At 48.0% G+C, this 22,927-nt stretch overlaps 2 protein-coding genes across 4 annotated transcripts; one reads left to right on the plus strand and one right to left on the minus strand.

The window, feature by feature from the left end:
- Window positions 1-2,249: 2,249 nt before the first annotated feature.
- TMED9 (transmembrane p24 trafficking protein 9) lies at window positions 2,250-18,110 on the minus strand. 3 transcript variants are annotated; one of them, XM_049115963.1, is made up of 5 exons: window positions 17,948-18,110; window positions 4,991-5,091; window positions 4,046-4,171; window positions 3,541-3,687; window positions 2,250-3,123 (listed from the first exon to the last, which is right to left on the minus strand). In XM_049115963.1, the coding sequence occupies exons 1-5, from the start codon at window positions 17,955-17,957 to the stop codon at window positions 2,974-2,976; spliced, it is 534 nt and encodes a 177-aa protein (XP_048971920.1). In that variant the 5' UTR covers window positions 17,958-18,110; the 3' UTR covers window positions 2,250-2,973. The 3 variants fall into 3 exon arrangements, with proteins under 3 accessions (XP_048971920.1, XP_048971919.1, XP_025302525.1); XM_049115962.1 differs by lacking the exon at window positions 4,991-5,091 and adding an exon at window positions 17,716-17,816 and having other exon boundaries at window positions 17,948-18,105; XM_025446740.3 differs by lacking the exon at window positions 17,948-18,110 and adding an exon at window positions 5,223-5,474.
- LOC112659676 (transmembrane emp24 domain-containing protein 9-like) lies at window positions 13,093-15,635 on the plus strand. The gene is made up of 5 exons (XM_025446747.3): window positions 13,093-13,363; window positions 13,755-13,855; window positions 14,186-14,311; window positions 14,855-15,001; window positions 15,140-15,635. The coding sequence occupies exons 1-5, from the start codon at window positions 13,234-13,236 to the stop codon at window positions 15,287-15,289; spliced, it is 654 nt and encodes a 217-aa protein (XP_025302532.1). The 5' UTR covers window positions 13,093-13,233; the 3' UTR covers window positions 15,290-15,635.
- Window positions 18,111-22,927: the final 4,817 nt, after the last annotated feature.

Genomic DNA, 22,927 nt, shown 5'->3' on the forward strand with positions numbered 1-22,927 from the left:
CAGTCCTTATGGGCAATGACCTTACTATGCCCACTTGAAAGACCGGGGCACAGAGACGCAGTTCAGGGTGTAAACCAAAACGCATTGGTTGCAGTCTGTGGTCTCAACCACTGTGCTTGCAAAAGGACTTTCCTTAGGTGACAAATGTGATCATCCCCAGCAGCTCCCTTTCTCCCTTACACCTGGTGTACAACCCACCAGGGACCTTGCTGAACTCTGCCTCTGCCCTGCACTCTAGAACAGAACCATGGCAAATGCAGCCTAGCTTTGGCTGATGATAAAGGCAAGGCTGATTGACCCCTTGCAGAGACCAGCCAGGTCAGGCCAAAAATGGAAGCAGGAAGGGTGGCATTAGGACCTGAGAGTATAAGCCCATCTAAAGGGGACACCTACCATTTGGTCCAGTTCATTGTCCATCACAATGAAGCCCAACTGGCATCAGATCTGTCTCAAGAAATCAGATTTCAGGGGCGTCTGGGCGGCTCTGTCGGTTAAGTGTCTGTCTTCAGCTCAGGTCGTGATCTCTGAGTCCTGGGATAGAGCTCTCCCTCTCCTGCCCCTCCCTCAGCTCATGCTCAGTCTCTCAAATAAATAAAATCGTTTTAAAAAAATAAGATTTTGGGCAGCCCGGGTGGCTCAGCGGTTTAGCGCCGCCTTAGGCCCAGGACCTGATCCTGGAGACTGGGGATCGAGTCCCGCGTCCGGCTCCCTGCATGGAGCCTGCTTATCCCTCTGCCTGTGTGCCTCTATCTCTCATGGACAAATAGATAAAAAAAATCTTTAAAAAAAATAAGATTTCACATAAAAATCCTATCTTAAACAGTGACACCCACAATCATGTTGATAAGCATCCTAGATAGGATGGGATGACAATGGCACATTTCTGATCTTTCAAAAAACTCAGGACTCCTGTCTAATCATGAGAAAAACCAACACATCCCAACTGAAGGAAATTCTACAAAAAACCTGAATAGTACTCCTAAAAATTGTCAAGGTAATAAAAAACAAGGAAAGTCTGAGAAAGTCACAGCCAAGAAGGGACTAAATGTGATGTGGTGCCCTGGATAGGATCCTGGAACAGAAAAAGGGCATTAGGTGATGGCTAAGGAAATTTGCATTTGGTATGGACTTTAAAAATAATGTATCGCTAGTGTTTAACAAATGTATCATGCTAATGCAAGGCATTAGTAATGGGGGGGAACTATTATTACAATTTTTCTGTAATTACAAAGCTGTTTTTAGAAAGCGTTTTTATTTATTTTTAATTTTTATTATTTATTTATTTATTTATTTATTTACTTATTTTATTTATGATAGTCACAGAGAGAGAGAGAGAGAGGCAGAGACACAGAGGGAGAAGCAGGCTCCATGCACCGGGAGCCCGATGTGGGATTCGATCCTGGGTCTCCAGGATCGCGCCCTGGGCCAAAGGCAGGCGCCAAACCGCTGCGCCACCCAGGGATCCCTATTTTTAATTTTTAAAAAGATTTTATTCATTCATGAGAGACACACAAAGAGAGGGGCAGAGGCACAGGCAGAGGGAGAAGCAGGCTCCATGCAGGGAGCCCGATGTGGGACTCGATCCTGGGTCTCCAGGATCACACCCTGGGCTGAAGGCAGGGGCTCAACTGCTGAGCCACCCAGGTGTCCCCAAATGTCTTCTAATTCTGACCAACCTTCCCTAACATAAGCTTCCTTAAACCCCCTTCCGAAATTCATGGAAAAAATGCCTATTGACCTCCATCTGCTATTGCTTCCCATGCCCCCAGCTCTGCCTTCTTCCATCAGAATCTTTCCTCTCCAAGGTCCTTGCCAATATCCCGTGCTATTGGTTATGACCATCAGCATCCTCATGCCCACCAGCGCAGGGATTTCTGCCCTTCCCAAACCCGCAGCCCTTTTCTGTTCAACACACGCTACCTTCTTGAATGAGGTACTTCCTGGCAGCAGCATGACAGTGCTATCCATTTACTTTGGAAATGCAGGGAGGGCACTTGTGTCACAAGGGAGTGGACACAGAGGAAAATGCTATCAGTTTGAGCACCAAGCCCACAATTCACCTGTTTTATGGTCTTGGGCGAACCCACTATCCCCTGCGACAAGGTGGAGAGAGGACAGAAAGGATAAAGCCCACGCGTGGGTTTTCATCTTGGAATATGAAGTGCTTCACACAGTGGAAGAACTGATGACATTCCCTGAGCTCCTCCATGAGCCACTGACAGTACAGTAACTTTACGCTGGACAAGTCATCAATTTTCTTTTTTTATTGGGAAACCAATGTAACAAACCTAGACTTATTGAAAATGAAATCAGTAACTAAGACTCTGCAGGCCCCATCCCCAACCAGCACCAAGGCCTCTGCTTGGCCTGACCCCAGTTCCTCAAGCTCCCCAAAGGACAACTATGCTGAGAAGCTGAGGTCAACCTCAGAGCTACTTTCCCACACTGCAACCCCCTCCACCCCACCCTCCACTGACACACACACACCCTACCCTGGATCAGCAGTCTGGGCCCAAGGAGGGTATAGTGGTTCCCAGGGTGGCAGGGAATCACAGGCACATCCCAACCTGCTCAAAATCCCAAGTTAGCAAAGGAAGACAGAAAAAAAGACTGGCTTGCCCACCCACTCCCCTCCCCCCAGCCACCCCAGACAACAGTCTCACATCCCTGATCAGTAACACTATGATTCTGAGGTGCCAATGAGGCTCCCAGTGGCTTCACCAGCCCCTGGATGATTACTGCAAAGGGCTCAGAGCCCAGGGAAGGGGGCAGGCATGACCCCACCACCTGCTCAGTAGTAGCCAGCCAAGCAAGCTGCTGCTCTAAGCTTGTGCCTCGGGTGCCTGTAGCCCTGCCCCCTCCAATATATCCACGGGTTGGAACCAGTCCTCCTGCCAGAGAGAAATCAGTTCCAGGAGGCCCTTTCTCCCACAGCCTCGGAGGAGGAGGGATGGTCTGTGAGGCCTGGGATGGCTACACCAGCTTCTTCGCTTCAAAGAAACTTTTGAGGTGTCGCATCTGCCAGACACCAATGGCTACGAGGATGAGGGTCTGCAGAATGGACCACCACAGCACCCGCTGGTTGGTGCTCTCGCTGGTCTGCCGGAAGCGCTCCTCTCGCCACTGTGGGAGGAGAGAAGGGAAGAGGAGCCTAAGTTTGCTGGGCACCACCTGGTGCCACTCTAACTGCTAGATTCATTCATGGCAGCACCCTGGCTCCCAGACCAAAGTGAGTTTGAAATAGCTGGTCTTGGAAACACCTATAGCCATGGAAAAAACACCTAAGGCATTAGTATCAGTTCCTGCTCTTGTCACTGTGCATGTGTCACTGTGATTTAGAAGAATGACAGTCTCCTGAGAGCCTGTCTCCTTGGTTACAAACTGGAGTTAGTAGTACCCACCCCATCTTTTAGACTTGCAAAGCAGCACAGAAGGGTAAGTCCCCTGAGTTTCCTAATGAACCTTGCAGGCATGCAACTTCTGGCTGAGCCTGAAAGCTTCCGGGAAGAAGCCCACCTAGCAGCCCCCGGCCCGACATACCCGTTGGTAGTTCTGCTCTTTCTGGATCTGCTCCACCTGCTCCACCAGCTGTCTCACTCGGAGCTGCAACTCACTCAACTTGTCTTTGGCAGCAATTTCTGCATAGTCGTTGGCATGTTCTCCCACCTGGATGTCCAGGTGAACTCTCTGAGGACAGAGAAGGACGATAAGAAGAAATCAGGCAGCTCTGCTTCATCTTCCTGCCAGGAACTAACAGCTGGTCCCCCACTTTCCTTCATTTGTGCATTTAGCCAATGCTGACTGAGGCATCCTCAGTGTCTAGCCCTGTGGGGTTCTGGGAAAACAGGCAAGAATCAGCTTGGCTAATACTTGGTCCAAGGCATACATGAAGAGCTTGGCAACTGTGCTTGGCTCTTCACTGGAAACCCAGGTGTATTAGGAAACACAAAATCCAACATACCCTCTTACACCCAAAGCACCAAGTCTCCAGTCCTGACCAGGGTATGGAGTTGTAAGCTACAAATCCCACGTGGTTCCAACTCACCAGCATGCCTCCAGCAAAAAGGGAGAACTTAGTGGAATTGGAGTGAAGACAGATCTGGTGTTCACCCGGGGTATGGGAGGTGAAAGTGAACCTTCCTTCAGAGCCATACTGCCGGGCCAGGATGACCTGGAGAGAAAAGCCTTCAAGTGAGTGTTACTGCGGAGGGAGCTACTGGAAGGAAAGAGCTTCAGGCTCTCAGTGCCTCAAAAGTTGGCAAACAGAGCCTTAGGGACCTCACACTAAAAGGTCCAGAGCTGCTCAGTAGCAGTTGCCAAAAGCTTGTCTGAGAACTTTCTGGGGCATGGGTGAAGAGTCTGAGATGAAGCTGACACGTGACTGCTCCTGGGAAGGGCTTTTTATTTAGAGCGGCTACCTGCAGCTCTTTCTGCCCTCGGGTCCTGTCCCCATGCTTTATTCAGAGCTGCTACCATTTCCGCTCTTTTGATGTGGTTTATTTTTTTTTAATGAAAGGTGACAACTAAAGATTTATTTTGCTTTATTTTAATATCCCTATTTATCGAAATTCAAAGCTGCTCGTTCGTTTGGAAAGCACCCTGTTGAACGACCTCCTAAAGCCTATACGTCATAGGTCACAGCGTGAGAGTTACCACAATTCTTTGATGGCCAGCACCACAGTGAAGGTGTGCACCAAGCACACCTACAAGGCAGGTGAGTTTCCACTTCACAGAGCAGGAAAAAAGGCTCCGGGCAGGTAAGGGACTCGACCGAGTCCTGCAGCAGCCGGCAAGAAACCGAGAGGAGCCGCTAGCCCTGCAGCAGCCCAGGTGTGGCCTAGAGCGAAAACCCGGGATCTTCTCACCAACACCCCAAGTCTCTTCAGCAGTTTGGCGGCTGCCGCGAGGAGGAGCGGAAGTACCCGCGGCCGCCGGCTCTGGCGCTCAAGTGCGGAGCGCAGGGCTCGGCGGGGCTGAGGGGCCGGCTCACCTTGTCCTCCGGGTCCTTCACCTCCACGAACATGCCCAGCCCGGGGGTGGCCGGCTGGTACTCCTCCCGCTGCTTGTCATACAGCTGCGTCCGGTAGTTTCCTGGAGGGGAGTGGGGCGGACCCGGGTCAGACTAGCGCCAGGCGGGGTGGAGTCGGCTCCCGGCGGACGCCCCGCGCCCCCGCCCCACGACCGAGGAAGGTCTCGGTCCCGACTCCCCCTTCGGCCCGCACCTATAACCATGGTCTCGTCCGGAATCTCCTCAATAAAGCACTTCTTTTCGGTCTCCCCGATGTGGAAGTAAAGCGCGCCTCCGCGGGCCGCAAAACACAGCAGCAGCAAGAGGGCCCGAATCACCCGCCCCAGTCCAGCTCCAGGCCGGGGCCCGACGACCCTCATGCCCTGCTCCGCGGCCATCTTGCCCCACCTGCCGGCGCAACCGCAGCCGGCGGCGCCACGTAGCCCTGCCGCCGCCGCCGCGGGGTCTGCTGGGACAGCGAGTTCGACCAGCTGGACTACAAGTCCCGAGATGCCCCACGGCCACGGCGAGGCAGTATCTGATTGGAGAGCAGCTTCTGCCTGCAACCTAACTGAGACCTCAGAATTGAAACTTTCTTTTCATAGATCGCAGTGGCGGGCAGGTGACTACTAATGTTTATCAGCTTTTTACAGATGCTGCAAGTAACAGTTTGTTTACGGTCGCTGAATGAATTATGAGCAGATACAGGATTGAAGCCGAGGATCCCTGACTTGACATCTCTGCGTGCGAAACTCTGAGCTTTCTATTTTTAACAACTTGAACTTTGAAAAAGTGACACCAACAGTGCACCAGCTTATCTTCGAAAAAAATTTAAGGGCAGCCCAGGGCCTGATCTGGAGACCCCGGGATCGAGTCCCACATCAGGCTCCCTGTATGGAGCCTGCTTCTCCCTCTGCCTGTGTCTCTCATGAAAGAATAAATAAAATCTTTAAAAAAAATTTTTTTTTTTTTTAAGCCTAGAGACTTCCTTTACTACTTCTTTGCCTTCCAAAACCCAGCCACTCCTACATCCAGTCTGATCTGGTCTGTATAATCCCAGGCATTCCCCTGTACCCTTCAGCATCAGACATCATCCACGTGGACTCTGCTGCCGGAGCTGCGCCCTGGTGGCTCCTCTCCAGAACGTGGTTCTGAGCCCGCAGGTAAAGGCATAATTGTGAAGGTCCTGGGGGCACAGTCGTCCGTGTCGGAGGGCTCGGCACTCAATGTGAGATCCAGAGGTCTGGGTCTGCCCTCCATACCTCTCCTGGATTTTACCCAAATTCCAGTGGATTTTGGCAGCTCTTCGGAGTTAGCAGTTTCTGATTGTGCCACCTTAAGGTTTCATAGAAGTTGGAGGTTTTCTAATTTGGGTTGTCTTTGTTCTTTCATTTGGCCCTGGAGAGGGAAGTTTAAGGATGGTGTTTTTTTTGTTTTTGTTTTTTTTTAATGATAGTCACAGAGAGAGAGAGAGGCAGAGACACAGGCAGAGGAAGAAGCAGGCTCCATGCACCGGGAGCCTGACGTGGGATTCGATCCCGGGTCTCCAGGATCGCGCCCTGGGCCAAAGGCAGGCGCCAAACCGCTGCGCTACCCAGGGATCCTGTGTTTTTGTTTTTTTAAGATTATATTATTTTATTTATTCATTTATTCAGCCCACCCGGGCTGCCCTAAGGATGATGTTTTGACATTTCTCCCTCATTGGAAGTCTTTATCTCATTTTTCTTAACAGTAACAATATAACATAAGCTTGGTTCGTGCCTTACTTTTAACCATTCCTGTGATGAAAGTGGTTAAGATTTTCCTCTAATCATTTGCTCTTACATATATTGCTGCAATAAAAATTTGTGTTCAGGGGATCCCTGGGTGGCTCAGCGGTTCAGTGCCTGCCTTTGGCCCAGGGCGTGATTCTGGAGTCCTGGGATGGAGTCCCACTCGGGCTCCCAGCACAGAGCCTGCTACTCCCTCTGCCTCTCTCTCTCTCTATGTCTATCATAAATAAATAAAATCTTTAAAAAAATTTGTGTTCAGTTTCTTAAAAAGCATTACTGTAGGACATAGTTTTTTGATAATAGATCACAATTTCTTTTTCAAATTTCATACCAATTTACAGTCTCACCAGCAGTGTGTCCTGGTGCTTACTACCCCACACCCTGGTCAAATGTTCTCAATCTTTTTAATCGTGCAAAATAAGTAAATGAAAACTTGTATTTCGCTATCCTCTTAATTTTTATTTCCTTGGATACTGAGCATTTTTTGTTGGTCATTTGTGAATCACTGCTGATTTTTCTTAGCTATTATAACGACATGCTATGAGTGCTGATGTTACCACCATTCAGAATTAACAAATTATTACAGAATTAATAAATGATAAAATTTCATAATAAGTTTCTAGAATTTTTAAAATTAAACTTTTTATGTTGACATAATTTAACATGCAGTTGTAAGAAGCAATGCAGAGAGACCCAGTGTACCCAATTATCCAGGTTATCCCATGGTAACATCTTGTCCAAGTATAATGCAATACCACAACCAGGATATTGACATTGATATAGTCAAGACACAGAATATTTCCATTACCAAGATTCCTCGTGTTGTGTATTGGCCACATTTACTTCCCTCTTCTTAACCTCATACAACAAGTAATGTGTGTTCTCCATTTCTACAATTTTGTCATTTCAAGAATGTTATATAAATGGAATCACACAGTATGTAACCTTTTGAGATTGGCTTTTTTCACTCAGTTAATTATCTGGATATTTAATCAGTGTATTACTTATATCAACAATCATTGCAAAAAAGTAACCATTACATAGAATGTATAAAGATACAATTTGTTTGATATCAACCATAGAAATGGGTGAGAACAGAGCTGTTAAAGGAGCAGAGAGGGTTTTTTTTGTTGTTGTTATTTAAGGTAAACTGATAAATTCAAATTAGTGTGTTTTAACTTTATGATATTAAGTATAATCCCCATGATAATCACAAAGAAAATAGCTATAAAATATACACAAAAGGAAATGGGAAGGGAATTCAAATGTTTCACAACTAAAAAAAAAAAAAAGCTAAATACAAAAGAAAATAGTAAATGCAGGAATTGAGGGACCAAAAAGAAGCTATAGGGCAAATAGAAAACAAATAGCAGGGATGCCTGGGTGGCTCAGTGGTTGAGCATCTGCCTTTGGCTCAGGTAGTGATCCTGGGGTCCCGGGATCACGTCTGGCATCAGGATCCCCACAGGGAGCCTGCTTCTCGCTCTGCCTATGTCTCTGCCTCTCTCTCTCTATGTGTCTCATGAATAAATAAATAAAATCTTTAAAGGAAAAAAAAAGTCGAGACTTCAGTGGGCCGATGTGTGTAGCCTTTGGCCACATTTCCCCTAGAAGTCTTCTGAGTCCTGGGATCAATGGTTTCTTGACTCTCAGTGACTGAGGCACAGCCCAACCACTTTCCTTGCCCTACATATGGGAACCCCCACAGTTTTGGGGGCTGGAGGACAGAAGTTCTTAGTTAGGATTCAGTCAGGCACAGACCTGGGGGACAGACTGCCCAGATCTCCAGGAGGAATGGACTGAAGACACGGTGAGACTTCTGAGAAAACTCACCAGAAGTGGAAGGATCCTGTTAGAGGGACCACTGTAAGCCTAAGGAAGATGGTGAAACACGTTCAGCAGAATATTGTTTGTGATATCCCTGAATTCAGCAGCACCACTCCCATGTCTAGGTGTTCTGGGATTGAGAGCACAAGGAAACAAACTGTCATAGGAATTATCTTTGTAGAGATGGTCACAAGGAATAGAAGTTGTTTTTCCACACACCAGGGGGGAAGATAAATGTAGAAGGACATGGTTCAGAGGAAGGGATAGTGTCATGGTGGGGCTCCAGGGATGGTATGAAAGTCAGCAGCAAACCAAAAGAAGCCACCCAACACTAGAGCAGAAGAATTGCACATGGAATCTCTGGTTTTATGTACAGAACATTCTATCCTTGATGTATGCCCAGGTCAAGATGTCTATGGAAATAATCAGGAGGAAACATTACAGCAAAACCAGGCATAGATTACGAGATTTTGCCTTTTTCCATAATTATGAATCACCATTACCCTTCTTCCTTCTTTCTCTCCTCTCTTTCATCCTTGCTTGCTTCCCTTTGTCTTCCTCCTTCCCTCTTTTTTTTTAAGATTTTATTTATTTATTCATGAGAGACACAGATATAGAGGCAGAGACAGAGGCAGAGGGAGAAGCAGGCTCCCCACAGGGAGCCCAATGTGGGACTTCACCCCAACCCAAGGATCATGCCCCAAACCAAAGGCAAATCCTCAACCGCTGAGCCACCCAGGCGTCCCCTCTTTTCTCTTCTCTCTCTTTCACTGTCTCCTTCTTCTTCTGTCTTCTCTTTGATTTTCATCCCTCTCCCTCCTTTCTCCTCCATACTCTCTCCTTTTTTTTTCTTCCTCTCTCTTCCCTTTCTCCAAGCAAACATCAACTGCATAGGCATATTCTTGATGTTGCTGGTTTTTTGCTAGCAGACATAAATCGAAGGCAGAAGCCTGCATCTTTATCTCTTACAGCTATCAGCCCCAGGGGGCCTTGCTCATGAATTATCTATTGCAATACAATGGGGTTTACACTGCCATAGAGGTGTTGACAAAGTCCCTAGGAGGAGGGAAAGAAATAAAACAGTGCTTCTGGATTTGAGTCTTGAAAAGATGAATAGAAATTAGGCAAGTGGAGAAGGGGATGGGGATTGAGGCCCAGGGCATTTCCCAGAAAGGGCACAGCATGTAAGAGAGGCCTGGATTTGCCTGGGCTTTGTGATTCTGGATTTTTAAAGTCTTTTTTTTTATTATTATGGATTATATCAAATCTACCAGTGTATGAATAGAAATTAAGTCCTTATGCAGTGTTATATGCTGTAATATTTTTCCAAATAAATCTGTCCTTTAAAAAAAAAATCAGGGACACCTGAGTAGCTTAGTGAGTTAAGCATCTGCCTTCAGCTCAGGTCATGGTCCCAGGGTCCTGGGATGGGCGGCATGGGGGTGAGGTTCACGTTAAGCAGAGAGTCCCCTTGTCCCTTTCCCTCTGTCCCTCATTTCCCCTTGTGTGCTCTCTTTCTCTCTCAAATAAATAATAAATAAAACTTTAAAAAAAATCCATCAAAGTCTGAAATCTTGGGGAACCACAGGTGGAGCAAGTAGATGTAGCCTCTCAGTGTCTTCTTTGAATCTCACAAATGGCACCCAGGTTCAGTAATCTTGACAACCATTGTGGAATTAGATTTTTGCCATGTGGGACGATCCCAGACCGTGTGGGTTCGCTGGTCTTATGTTCCTAGCCTTGTCATAGGTCAGAAACAGGTTGTTTCTCTCTCTTTCTTTTTTTCAGGGAGGGAGAGAGACCATGAGCGGGGGGGGGGGGGGGGGCAGAGGGAGAGGGAGAGGGAGAAGCAGACTCCCCGCTGAATGTAGACCCCACCCCCCATGCTGCCCATCCCAGGACCCTGAGGTCTGGACCTGAGCCAAAGTCAGATGCTTAACTGACTGAGCCACCCAGGCAGCCTCAGGTTGTTCTATTTTTAGCAAAACAGTTTTGCTACTTGGAGAGTTATATTCCCCCTTCAAAATGTCTGGGTTCTGGGCCTTGAAATCTCACCAGTGCACTATCTCCTTACATGTAGGTGGTTGCAAGCATTTTCCACTTTTGACCATTTGGGGGATTCCTGTGGGTAGTCTGGCCAATGGACCACTGCCACTCAAGAGTGGTACTCACAGTGTGGTGTGGGGGCTGGTACTGGTCCATGTTTGTTATAGGTCTGCAATTAGGTAAGTACAAAAAATGAATGTTTAGGAGGTTTTACAGAAGTTTAATATTGATGTGATATTCAAGCACATGATTAGTTTATTTTTTTTTTCATTTTATAAGAGTACTGGCTTTAAAAAAAAAAGAATATTGGCTTGTGAGAGATTACAAATTTTATTAACAACAAAACAAAGCCAAAGCTTTACTACAGATGGTGGTGGTACTGGTCTAGAAAGCAACTATTCAGGACCACGGACAGCACCTCTGCTTCCCAAGCCTGAATCCTCACTTTTCTGCCTCTGCTCCCAACTCTGGCTAAATCAACTGATTGACTCCCAAACCCAACAGATGCTTTTCAGCTCTTGTCTTATTTGACCTTTCTAAAGCATGACTTTTGTTAATATATGAATTTGTCATGTTTGTTTAATGATCTTCCTCGTAAATAAAAAACACTCTCTTAGGATTTCCAATGAGCCACACCACTAAAATGAGGGGACAATTCTCATCTCAGTCTTAAAACACCGTATTGACATTGCTTTTTTGCTTTCAGTGGGTTCCTAGAGACTAGGAGATAGGTCTAATTAATTTTCATTAATTAATGTGTCAGATGCCTGGACGTCCAACATGTGTCAGACGCCTGGACCAAAGTCTGTGTCAGCAAATGCCTGCCACTTATCAGCTGGATGATCTTGGGCAAGATCAACTTTGCCGCTTTTTCCTAGCTATTAAACTGGAATAGCATTACAGTCTACCTAATAATTTTTTTTTAATTTTTTATTTATTTATGATAGAGAGAGAGAGAGAGGCAGAGACACAGGCAGAGGGAGAAGCAGGCTCCATGCACCGGGAGCCCGACGTGGGATTCGATCCCGGGTCTCCAGGATCGCGCCCTGGGCCAAAGGCAGGCGCCAAACCGCTGCGCCACCCAGGGATCCCCTACCTAATAATTTTTAAAAGATTAATTCAGTTAGTGAGTTTAACAGTGATGAGAGCAGTGCTTGGCACAAAAGAATAAAAAGGATCATCACTGGGGCACCTGTCTGGCTCAATTGGAAGAGCATGCAACTCTCGATCTTGGGGTCATGAGTTAGAGCCCCATATTGGGTACAGACATTACTTAAATAAGTAAAATCTTATTTAAAAAGGACCATCATCGGGGATCCCTAGGTGGCTCAGCAGTTGAGCACCTGCCTTCAGCCCAGGACATGATCCTGGAGTCCCAGAATAGAGTCCCACATTGGGCTCCCCGCATGGAGCCTGCTTCTCCCTCTGCCTGTGTCTCCCATGAATAAATAAATAAAATCTTAAAAAAAAAAAAGGAGCATCATCACAGGTTGCTGAATAAACTGAGCATGTTTATCACCAGGCACTAGGAGGTGGAAGACTTCATCCCACTACTTGGGTTGGGCTACAGCTTTCTATTGATATGTTTAGGTCTACACTGTTCTACTCAGGGCACTGTGTGCTCTGGAATTCTAGAGATTTGCTTTTTCTGGGTCCCCATTTTGTCATGTTGGCTCCACTCTCCCACCCCTTTCAGTTGTGCATCCCTATCCTTTACCAGTGGCTTTCCTGCCATCTTCTCTCCCCTCCAGGCTCACCCACAACCTCTTTTTAGTCTTTAGTGCAGAGAAAAGTACACTAGATGATGGACTCCCCTGTTCAAGCAGGCCTGGCACCTCCTGTGCCCTCAGATTCAGCCCAATTACCTCCACCCTCTAAGTTCCTATAGCTTTTCTTCCCCTAGTTCCTTAACTCGCCTATTGGCTGTTAGGCAATCCTAGGTCCCCCTACCTAAATTATTCTCGTCCCCCACTGCGCAGGGAGATTTTAACCATCCTTCAAGGCTGGGGTCAAATCTACCTCTTCCATGAAAACCGCGACATTTCCCCCCTGCCCTTCCTGAATTACTGCTTCAGATTCAACCCCACGGGGCTTCCCATTCCATTTCTCCAGGTCTCCAGGTCCTCCCCAATCAATTCTAAGGTCTTCTATGTTCAAATCCAGGTCATACATTTCCCATTAATCGCGCATCCTTTCAGCACACATCTTGAGTGGCTGCCCTGCAAGTTGCAGAGGGCAAACCCTCTTCCCCCTCTGAGGCTGTGACCCCAATCAGGAAGATGGGCTTACAACACCTACGCTCCCCAAGTTCCTGCGCGGAATAAGAGCCACGGGCGGAGAGCGCTCTAGAACCTGGCGGCGATTGGGTGGAGGGCTCGCCTGGCCCCTCGGCGGCGAGGGTAGGCGGGAATGCGCCGTGGCTCCTGGGAGTTGTAGTCTACGCGCGAGCTCGCAGTCTCCGCAGCCTACGCGCGGAGACCGGTGGACTCGCCTGGGAAAGTGGCGGGGGCCTGCCGGGCTCGAGGAGCTGGGCCCAGGGCTCGCCCTGGGCGGGAATGGGGCAGAGCTCAGGCAACCGGTATGGCCCTGCCGCTGCTGCTGGGGCAGCTGCTGGCGCTCATGGGCCACGGGGGCGCGTTCTACCTCGAGGTCCGCGAGCTGGAAGAGAAGTGCTTCATCCAGGAGATCCCCGATGGTACCGTGGTCATAGGTGCGCGCACCGGCCACTCCCGGCCTTGCCCTCCCTGCACCCAGAGTCCTGAGAGGGGACGGAATGGGGCGCCGTGGCACCAGCTCAGGCCCGCGCCTTCCCTTCCCTGCTGGGGGGTGGGGAGTGGGCTGGGGCCGGGGAGAAATGAGTGGACAGCAGTCTCGCCAAGGCATCCTCTCTTTTGCGTGTGCCGGGGCTGGGGGAGGGGCGCCGAGGAGGCACGTCTGATTCAGACTCGATTGATGGCAGAGAAGTGGGGCTGGAGAGGGGAGGAGAAGGCAGAGGCCCTTGGTCAGGCCCCTCAGACTCGAGATCCTTCTGTTCCTCCCCCGACCACCACGACTCGGTCATGGGAATGGATGCGAATACACCTCCGTTGCCTCTCCATTAGGTAATTACAAGACGGAGCTTTACGACCCTGCTATGGAAAAGTATCAGCCCTCCCCACAGTGGATCAATTTGTTCGTGTTTGTGAAGGACCCCGAGAACAAGGTGAGGCAGGCCTTTACCCCTTGCAGCCCCCCCCCCCCCCCCCAAAGGCCACGGGTCAAAGCATAGCCCTCTCTAATCCTTCATTTCTCACGGAAAGATCAGTCTCCTCACAGGCAGGTAGCTCAAGGAGGGCCATGCTCTTTGCAATCTGTATTCTGTATTCTGTACTGGCAATGCTGGCATTTGAGACTTTATGGCCAAACCCATGCCATTTCCCTCATACTGACCCCTCTAGCCTGTGGGGGTCTGCACCTGGGATACTCTCAGAATTCTCCCAGAAGCAGGTACATGGCTAACTTCTCTGTGCTCACTGGAGGTTGCTTCCTCTAGAATCTTCTGGCCCGGCAGTATGGCCCTCAGGGCAGCTTCACCTTCACCTCCCAGTCTCCAGGAGAGCACCAGATCTGTCTCCACCTTGAGTCCATCCGATTCGCCCTCTTCTATGATGGCAAGCTGGTGAGTGTGGCAGGGGGGTGCTCCACCATCCCCAGGGGCTCAATTTCACAGCCTCTAGAATAAGAAGGGTGCAGGGCATGCTGCCTATTGAGTTGGGCTGGGACTTTACCTGAAGTGAGCATACCAAGAACAGCTCCTGAGGACGAAAGGGGATCTTGGGAGGGAGTCACTTGGACTTAAAGCCCTCCCTTGGCTCCCAGCCATCCCTAGGATAAAGACCAAACTTCATAATGTGAAGTTCAGAGCTATTCTGCATCTGAGTCCTTCAGGGCTCTCCATTGTCACCTTCCAATATAGAACTTCTAGTAAACTGCCTGTTTCAGAGTCATACCTCTATTTCTCTGCACATGTCCCATCCTTTGTGTTTGAATATAGAACTTCACACAAGTAGAGTCCTGATCATCTAGAGCAGGGCCAGTCACTAAGTCGGGGTGTGAGGAATGGAACTGCCAGTGTCAGGCCCAGAGTGGGATGGAGGACTAGATTTCAGGCAGGTTCATGGAGCTAAGCTCTCTGACCCCCATCCTGATTCCCCTGTTCCAGGCCATTCATTTGGATATGCAGTTAGGTGAACACACCAATGATTATGTGGAATTTGCAGCCAAGGACAAGCTGACCCAGCTGCATCTGCGTGTACAGCAGCTTGTGGAGCAGGTGGAATTGATCCAGAAGGAGCAGGAGTACCAGAGGGTGAGGGGCTGGGTTGGGACAGTTGGGACAGGGGATGTGTAATCTCCTGGGAGGTGGCTCTTCCAGCTCTTCCCCCAGAGAGGGTGGGGGTAAAATTCAGTTCTAGACAGGAGTATTCTTCCTTCTCTCCTTCCACAGTGGCGAGAGGAGCGCTTCCGGCAGACCAGCGAGAGCACCAATCAGCGGGTGCTATGGTGGTCCATTCTGCAGACCCTCATCCTTGTAGCCACAGGTGTCTGGCAGATGCAGCACCTCAAGAGTTTCTTTAAAGCCAAGAAGCTGGTGTAGGTGGGCCCTGAAACCTAGCCCCAACTCATTCTCCTTCTCTTAACTGATGGAAAGTGGCCTGCCCTGGTCTGTTTCCTGGCTCCCAGTCCCCCAACCCTGCAGGGGTTCCTGGTACTCTCAGGGGGACAGAGGACTGCTTTGAACTGGTTTCTCAGCCAGCACTTGGGACAGGAGGGGTTTTCCATACACACTTGGTTGGGGAGCTGCAGGATTCTTTGTGGCTCTGTGCTTCGGAGGAGAGTGAGGGTACCCCAACCCTCCCCCGCCCCCACCAAAACTGGATAGATGAACTAACCCAAGATGGAGAATTAAGAGTGAATATAAACTGCAAACTTTCTGACCTAAACATTTATTGCCTCCTGCTCTGCAATTCATTCTGGTGTTTTGTTTCTAACCAGATATTAACATGCTCCTCATGCATTGGGGGGGACTGATCCCAAAATGAATGATGTGAAGAGTTTATACTCTGAAAGCCTTAGCAACCTGTGGAGCCCTTTCCAGAAAAGTCCAATTTGGGCCCACCTTATGGGTAGCCTGAGTGCTGGTGGTGATCCTGTGCCTCTTTCTGGGCTCGGGTTCCTGTGCTATTTTACTCCAGTTACGTGGACTGCTGGGTTCTTCCAGGAAGTCAGATGGGCACCTCTGTCTTCCTAGTATTTTTCAGGCAATCTGTCTCTCTCTTTGTGATGTCATAGGTTAATTTTTCCAGGAGATGCTTCTTTTTCTCTTTTTGAAAATAGGATTCCAAGTAACTGTTTCCATTATAGTCAGCATCTCCTCCTTCACAAGTGCACACAAGTGATGGCCAGACATCCATGTACCTACTGCATCTGCCTGATCTAGCCCACATTTTACTTCTGCTGGTTGCCCTGTTGGAATAGTCATTTCTCACGTGAATCTGACATTTTCTGTTATAAGGAAATTCACTGGTTGGTACCCTCGACAAAATTAAGTCCAAATCACCAAGGCCCAAGATGTCAATAAAGGGAGACTCCCCATGAGGAGAGGGATGTCAGGACAGCTCCAGCACTTGGCCCTGGAGACAGATAGACCCTACCCTAAGATATGCTGGAGGAACACGGCCAAGTCTTGGAGATTTGCTTATTTGTGGGTGTGGTCATGACTGGCCTCTGGAAAGTATAAATAGACTGACCCGAAGGTTGGGGAGGGGCGGGGGGAACCACTGGAGAGTAACCTCAGACCAGAGTGTGTGATCTTAGCGCCCATTACCCTTACCTGAAGGGGTGTGTGTGGGAGGGTGCTCTGCTCTCTGCCACAGGAGAAGTAGAGTGACCCAGACAGGCACATTCTTGCACATGGATCCTATGGTCTGATACTAAATGAGGCAGGGCTAGAACAACAGATAAAGGTGAAGCATGCCTCTGAGAAGGGTATGCACTAAGAATGACATGATAAGAGCTCTGGCCTAGTCTAGATGGTCAGAGAAGGCTGCTTTTTAGAACTGCATTCATGATTAGTCGGAATTAGCTGGGGGAAGTGTGTTCTGGCCAGAGGGAGTAGCACATGCAGGACTCCTGAGGCAAAAAAGAATATGGCAATTTGGAGAAGCAAAAGAAGACTACAGTATCATGATCCTGACTCGAAGACCACAGAACAGATCCGGTGTTCGCTGGGAGTATGGGAGGTGAAAGCAAACCTGCCTTCAGAGCCACACTGCCCACCCAGCATGACCTACAGAGAAGGGGCTTCAGCAAGTGTTGGGGGGAGGGGGCGCTGGAAGGAAACAAATTCGGGCTCTCAGTGCCTCAAAAGTTGGCAAACAGAGCCTTAGGCATCTCGCAATACTAAAAGGTCCAGAGCTTGTCTGAGAACTTTCTGGGGCAGGAGTGAAGAGTCAGATGAAGCTGACATGTGACTGCTCTTGGAAGGGCTCTATTCAGAGCTCCTGCCATGTCAATTCTTCTGGTGTGATTTATTTTTTTTAATGAAAGGTGACAACTAAAGATTTATTTTGCTTTATTTTAATATCCCTATTTATCGAAATTCAAAGCTGCTCGTTCGTTTGGAAAGCACCCTGTTGAACGACCTCCTAAAGCCTATACGTCATAGGTCACAGCGTGAGAGTTACCACAATTCTTTGATGGCCAGCACCACAGTGAAGGTGTGCACCAAGCACACCTACAAGGCAGGTGAGTTTCCACTTCACAGAGCAGGAGAAAAGGCTCCGGGCAGGTAAGGGACTCGACCGAGTCCTGCAGCAGCCGGCAAGAAACCGAGAGGAGCCGCTAGCCCTGCAGCAGCCCAGGTGTGGCCTAGAGCGAAAACCCGGGATCTTCTCACCAACACCCCAAGTCTCTTCAGCAGTTTGGCGGCTGCCGCGAGGAGGAGCGGAAGTACCCGCGGCCGCCGGCTCTGGCGCTCAAGTGCGGAGCGCAGGGCTCGGCGGGGCTGAGGGGCCGGCTCACCTTGTCCTCCGGGTCCTTCACCTCCACGAACATGCCCAGCCCGGGGGTGGCCGGCTGGTACTCCTCCCGCTGCTTGTCATACAGCTGCGTCCGGTAGTTTCCTGGAGGGGAGTGGGGCGGACCCGGGTCAGACTAGCGCCAGGCGGGGTGGAGTCGGCTCCCGGCGGACGCCCCGCGCCCCCGCCCCACGACCGAGGAAGGTCTCGGTCCCGACTCCCCCTTCGGCCCGCACCTATAACCATGGTCTCGTCCGGAATCTCCTCAATAAAGCACTTCTTTTCGGCCTCCCCGGTGTGGAAGTAAAGCGCGCCTCCGCGGGCCGCAAGCACGTCCTCCCACGCTCGCTCCGCGTCCGCTCGGCTCCGGTCCCCGGGGCTGCGGGCGGCGGCACCACGTCAGGCGGACGCAGCCGCACGGCCTGCTGGGGCGGCGAGTCCCACCGCCCGGACTACGCGGCCGGGGTGCGGCAGCCCAGCGGTCCTGGGTACCGGAGCCGCTTTTGCTCGCAAGGGAGTCGGAACTCCGGAATTAAGACCTTGCTTCTGTTGACTGTCGTGGTGGCCGGAGAATGGTAGTGATGATCAGCTTTTCACAGATGCTGCAAGTAACGCCGTTTGTTTGTGGTCGCAGAGTGAATCACGAACAGATGTAGGATTGAAATAGAGGCTCCCTGACTTCCTCTGCATCTATGCGTCCACGCTCCGGGCTTGCTTCCGTTTTTAAAATTTAGCTTTGAGGGGGCCTGGGTGGCTCCGTGGTTAAGCGCCTGATCTTGATTTCGGCTCCCTCTTGATCTCTGAGGTCCTGAATTTGAGCCCCATGTTGGGCTCTAGTTGGATGTGGAGCCTAATTTAAAAAGCAAAAAATAGGGGTGCCTAGGCGGCTCAGTGGATTAATTAAGCATCCGACTCCTGATTTCTGCTCAGATCATGATCTCAGGGTCCTGGGATTGAGTCCTGCTCCTGCTAGTGGTTCCTAGTGGGGTCGGCTTTAGATTCCATTTGCCACTCCCCTTACCCCTCTCCACCCTCCTCCCCCATTTCTCTCTGGCACACTCTCTCACTCTCTAGGATAAACAAATAATTTTTTTTTTAAGATTTCATTTATTTATTTGAGAGAGAGCGCGCGCGAGAGCATAAGCAGGGGGAACAGCAGGCAGAGGGAGAGGGAGAAGCAGGCTCCTGCTCAGCAGAGAGCCTAAGGAGTCGCTGGAAACCAGGACCTGAGCAGAAGGCAACTACTTAACTGACTGAGCTACCCAGGTACCCCAACAAATAAAAAAAAATTTTAAGCAGATAACAACACCCCCCCCCCCCCAACTTGAACTTCAAATAAATGACACAAATAGTGCACCAACTAATTTTGGAAAACATTTTGAAAAAAAGCCTAGGAGACTCCCTTTACCACTTCTTTGCCTTCCAAAACCCAGCCACTCCTAAATCTGGTCATAGAAGTTGGAGGTTTTCTAATTTGGGTTCTCTTTGTTGTTTTGTTTGGCCCTGGGGAGGGAATGAGGGAATTTAATGAGGATGTTTTGACATTTCCCCCTCATTGGAAGTCTTTATCTCATTTTTCTTAACAGTAGCAATATAATATCAGTTTGGTTCATACAGTACCTTATTTTAAAATTTTTATTTAAGGGACGCCGGGTGGCTCAGGGTGTGATCCCGGGGTCTGGGATTGGGTCCCCGCATCGGGCTCCCTGCAGGGAGCCTGCTTCTCCGTCTGCTTATATCTCTGCCTCTCTCTCTGTGTCTCATGAATAAATAAATAAAATCTTTAAAATAAAATAAAATTTTTATTTAAATTCAATTAATTAACATATAATGTATTATTGTTTTCAGAGGTGGATGTCAGTGATTCATCATTCTTACATAATAGCCAGTGCTCATTACATCACGTGACCTCCTTAATGCCCATCGCCCAGTTACCCCATCTCTCCACCTAACTCCCCTCCACCAATCCTCAGTTTGTTTCCTACGGTTAAGAGTCTCTTGGGATGCCTTAAATGGCTCAGTGGTTTAGCCCCTGCCTTCCGCCCAGGGCATGATTCTGGAGCCCTGAGATCGAGTCCCGCGTCAGGCTCCTTGCACGGAACCTGCTTCTTCCTCTGCCTGTGTCTCTATGTCTCTCCTGAATATATAGAAATAAAATAAAATTAAAAGAGTCTCTTAATGGTTTGTCTCTGATTTCGTCTTGTTTTATTTTTTCCTCTCTTCCTCTATGATCCCCTTAAATTCCACACGAGTGAGCTCATATGATAGTAGTCTTTCTCTGACTGACTTATTTTGCTTAGCATAATACCCTCTAGTTCCATCCATGCCATTGCAAATGGCGAGGTTTCGTTTTTTTGATGGCTGAGTACTAGTCTGTTGTATACACATATCACATCTTCTTTATCTATTCATCTGTTGCTGGACCTCTGGGCTCTTTCCATGGTTTGGCTGTTGTGGACATTGCTGCTATGAATACTGGGGTGCGGGTACCCCTTTGGATCACTACATTTGTATCTCTGGGGTAAATACCCAGTAGTCCAATTGCTGGGTTGTAGGGTAGCTGTATTTTCAACATTTTGAGGAACCTTCATACAGTTTTCCGGAGTGGCTGTACCAGCTTGCATTCTTACCAACAGTGTATGAGGGTTCCCCTTTCTCCATATCCTTGCCAGCATCTGTCGTTTCTTGACTTGTTCATTCTAGCCTTTCTGACTGTGGTTTTGATTTGTGTTTCCCTGGTGCTAAGTGGTGTAGAGCATTTTTTGTGTGTGTGTGTTGGCCATTTGTTTTTTTTTTTTTTTTTTTTTTTTGTGTGTGTGTGTGTGTGTGTGTTGGCCATTTGTATGTCTTCTTTGGAGAAATGTCTATTCATGTCTTCCACTCATTTATTGATTGGATTATTTGTTTGTTGGGTATTGAGTTTGATAAGTTCTCTCTTAAAAAAATTATTTGTTTATTTATTCATGAGAGATACATGTAGAGAGAGAGGCAGAGACACAGGCAAAGGGAGAAGCAGGTTCCATGCAGGGAGCCTGACACAGGACTTAATCCTCGGACTCCAGAATCATGCCCTGGGCCGAAGGCAGGTGCCAAACTGCTAAGCCATCTGGGCATCCCTATAGTTTGATAAGTTCTTTATGGATTTTGGATACTAACCCTTTATCAAATATGTCATTTGCAAGTATCTTCTCCTATTCTGTAGGTTGCCTTTTGGTCATATAGTACCTTATTTTTTAATCATTCCTCTGATGAAAGTGGTTAAGATTTTTTTCCACAATTTTTTTTTTTTAGTGATTCATCAGTTTATTTTATTTTTAAATTTTTTTAAAGATTTAAAAAATTTATTTATTCATAAGAGACAGAGAGAGAGAGAGAGAGAGAGAGAGGCAGAGACACAGGCAGAGGAAGAAGCAGGCTCCATGCAGGGAGCCTGACATGGGATTCGATCCCCTGTCTCCAGGATCACACCCTGGGCGGAAGGCAGTGCTAAACCGCTGAGCCACCTGGACTGCCCTCCTCAGTTTATTTTAGAGAGAAAGAGCAGTTACATATGAGCACATGAGCGGGAGAAGGGCAGAGGAAGAAGAGAATCTCGGGCAGAGGAAGAAAAGAATCTCAAGCCGACTGTGCTGAGAGCAGAGCTGGTCACGGGGCTCAATTCCCCTATTCTGAGATTACAACCTGAGCCAGTGGTTTAACTGACTACACTACCCAGGCGCCCCCCGCCCCCCAATTATTTGCACTTACATATATTGCTGCAATAAAAATTTGTGTTCATTTTATAAAAAAGCAGTACTGCAGGACATAGTTTTTTGATAAAAGATCATGAAATTGCCCTTTCAAATTTTGTACCAAGTACAGTTTTAGCAAAATGTGTCATAGTGCTTAATTTCATGCTCTGGTCAAACGCTAAACCTTTTTAATCTTTGCAAAACTAGTGGGTGAAAAGTTGTATTTCCTTTTGTTTTCTGTTTAGTTCCTTTCTTTCTTATCCTTTTAATTTATATTTCCTCAGATACTAAGTGTTTCTTCTTGGTCATTTGATTTCTTCTGTGAATTGATGGTTGTATTTTTCTTAGTGCTATTATAAAAACATGCTATGAATGCTGATGTAATTAGCAAATGATTGCATAATTAATGAACGATAATATTTTATAATAATAGTTTGTAGTATTTTTAAAATTAAACTTTTTATGTTGGAGATAAATTATAGGTTCACATCCATTTGTAAGAAACAATGCATAGGGATCCAGTGTACCCATTACTCAGGTAACCCCATGATAACATCTTGCCGAAGTATAATGCAATATCACAACCAGGATACTGACATTGATACAGTCAAGACACAAAACATTTCCATCACCACAGGTTCCTCATGTTGCATATTGAAGCCACACCCACTTCCCCTCTTCCTTCACCCTCTCCTTAACCTCATACAAGTAATCTGTATCCTCCATTTTTGCAATTTTGTCATTTCAGGAATGTTATGTAAGTAGAATTGGACAGTGTGCAACCTTTTGAGATTGGCTTTTTCATTGAATATAATCTTCTGGACATTTATTCAGCTTATTGCATGTTTCGACCACTTTTTTTTTTAAGATTTTATTTATTTATTCATGAGAGACACACACACAGAGAGGCAGAGACAGACAGAGAGAGAAGAAGGCCCCATGCAGGGAGCCTGACGTGGGATTCAATCCTGGGTCTCCAGGATCACGCCCCGGGCCAAAGGCAGTGCCAAACCGCTGAGCCACAGGGCTGCCCCAACTGCTTCTTTTGATGGTAAAGGGTGACCATTACACATAATGTACAAAGATATAATTCTGTGATATCCATAAATGAAAGGGTAAGAACAGAGCTTTTAAAGGAGCAAAGTTTCTTGTTTTAAAGATTTTATTTATTTATCTATGAGAGACACGCGCACACAAAGAGGCAGAGACACAGGCAGAGGGAGAAGCAGGCTCCATGCAGGGAGCCCGATGTGGGATTCGATCCCCGGACCCCAGGTTCACACCCTGGGCCAAAGGCAGGCGCTAAACCGCTGAGCCACTCAGGGATCCCCAGGAACAAAGTTTTTGAGTGTTGCTGGAGGTAAACTCGGTTAAATTCAAATTAGAATGATAGAGCTGCGATACAAATGCCATTCCCATGGTAACCACAAAGAAAATAGTGAGAGAATATACAAAAGGAAATGAGAAAGCAATTTAAATGTTTCA

This window comes from Canis lupus, chromosome 11 (assembly GCF_003254725.2).
Source record: "Canis lupus dingo isolate Sandy chromosome 11, ASM325472v2, whole genome shotgun sequence".
Lineage (NCBI taxonomy): Eukaryota > Metazoa > Chordata > Mammalia > Carnivora > Canidae > Canis > Canis lupus.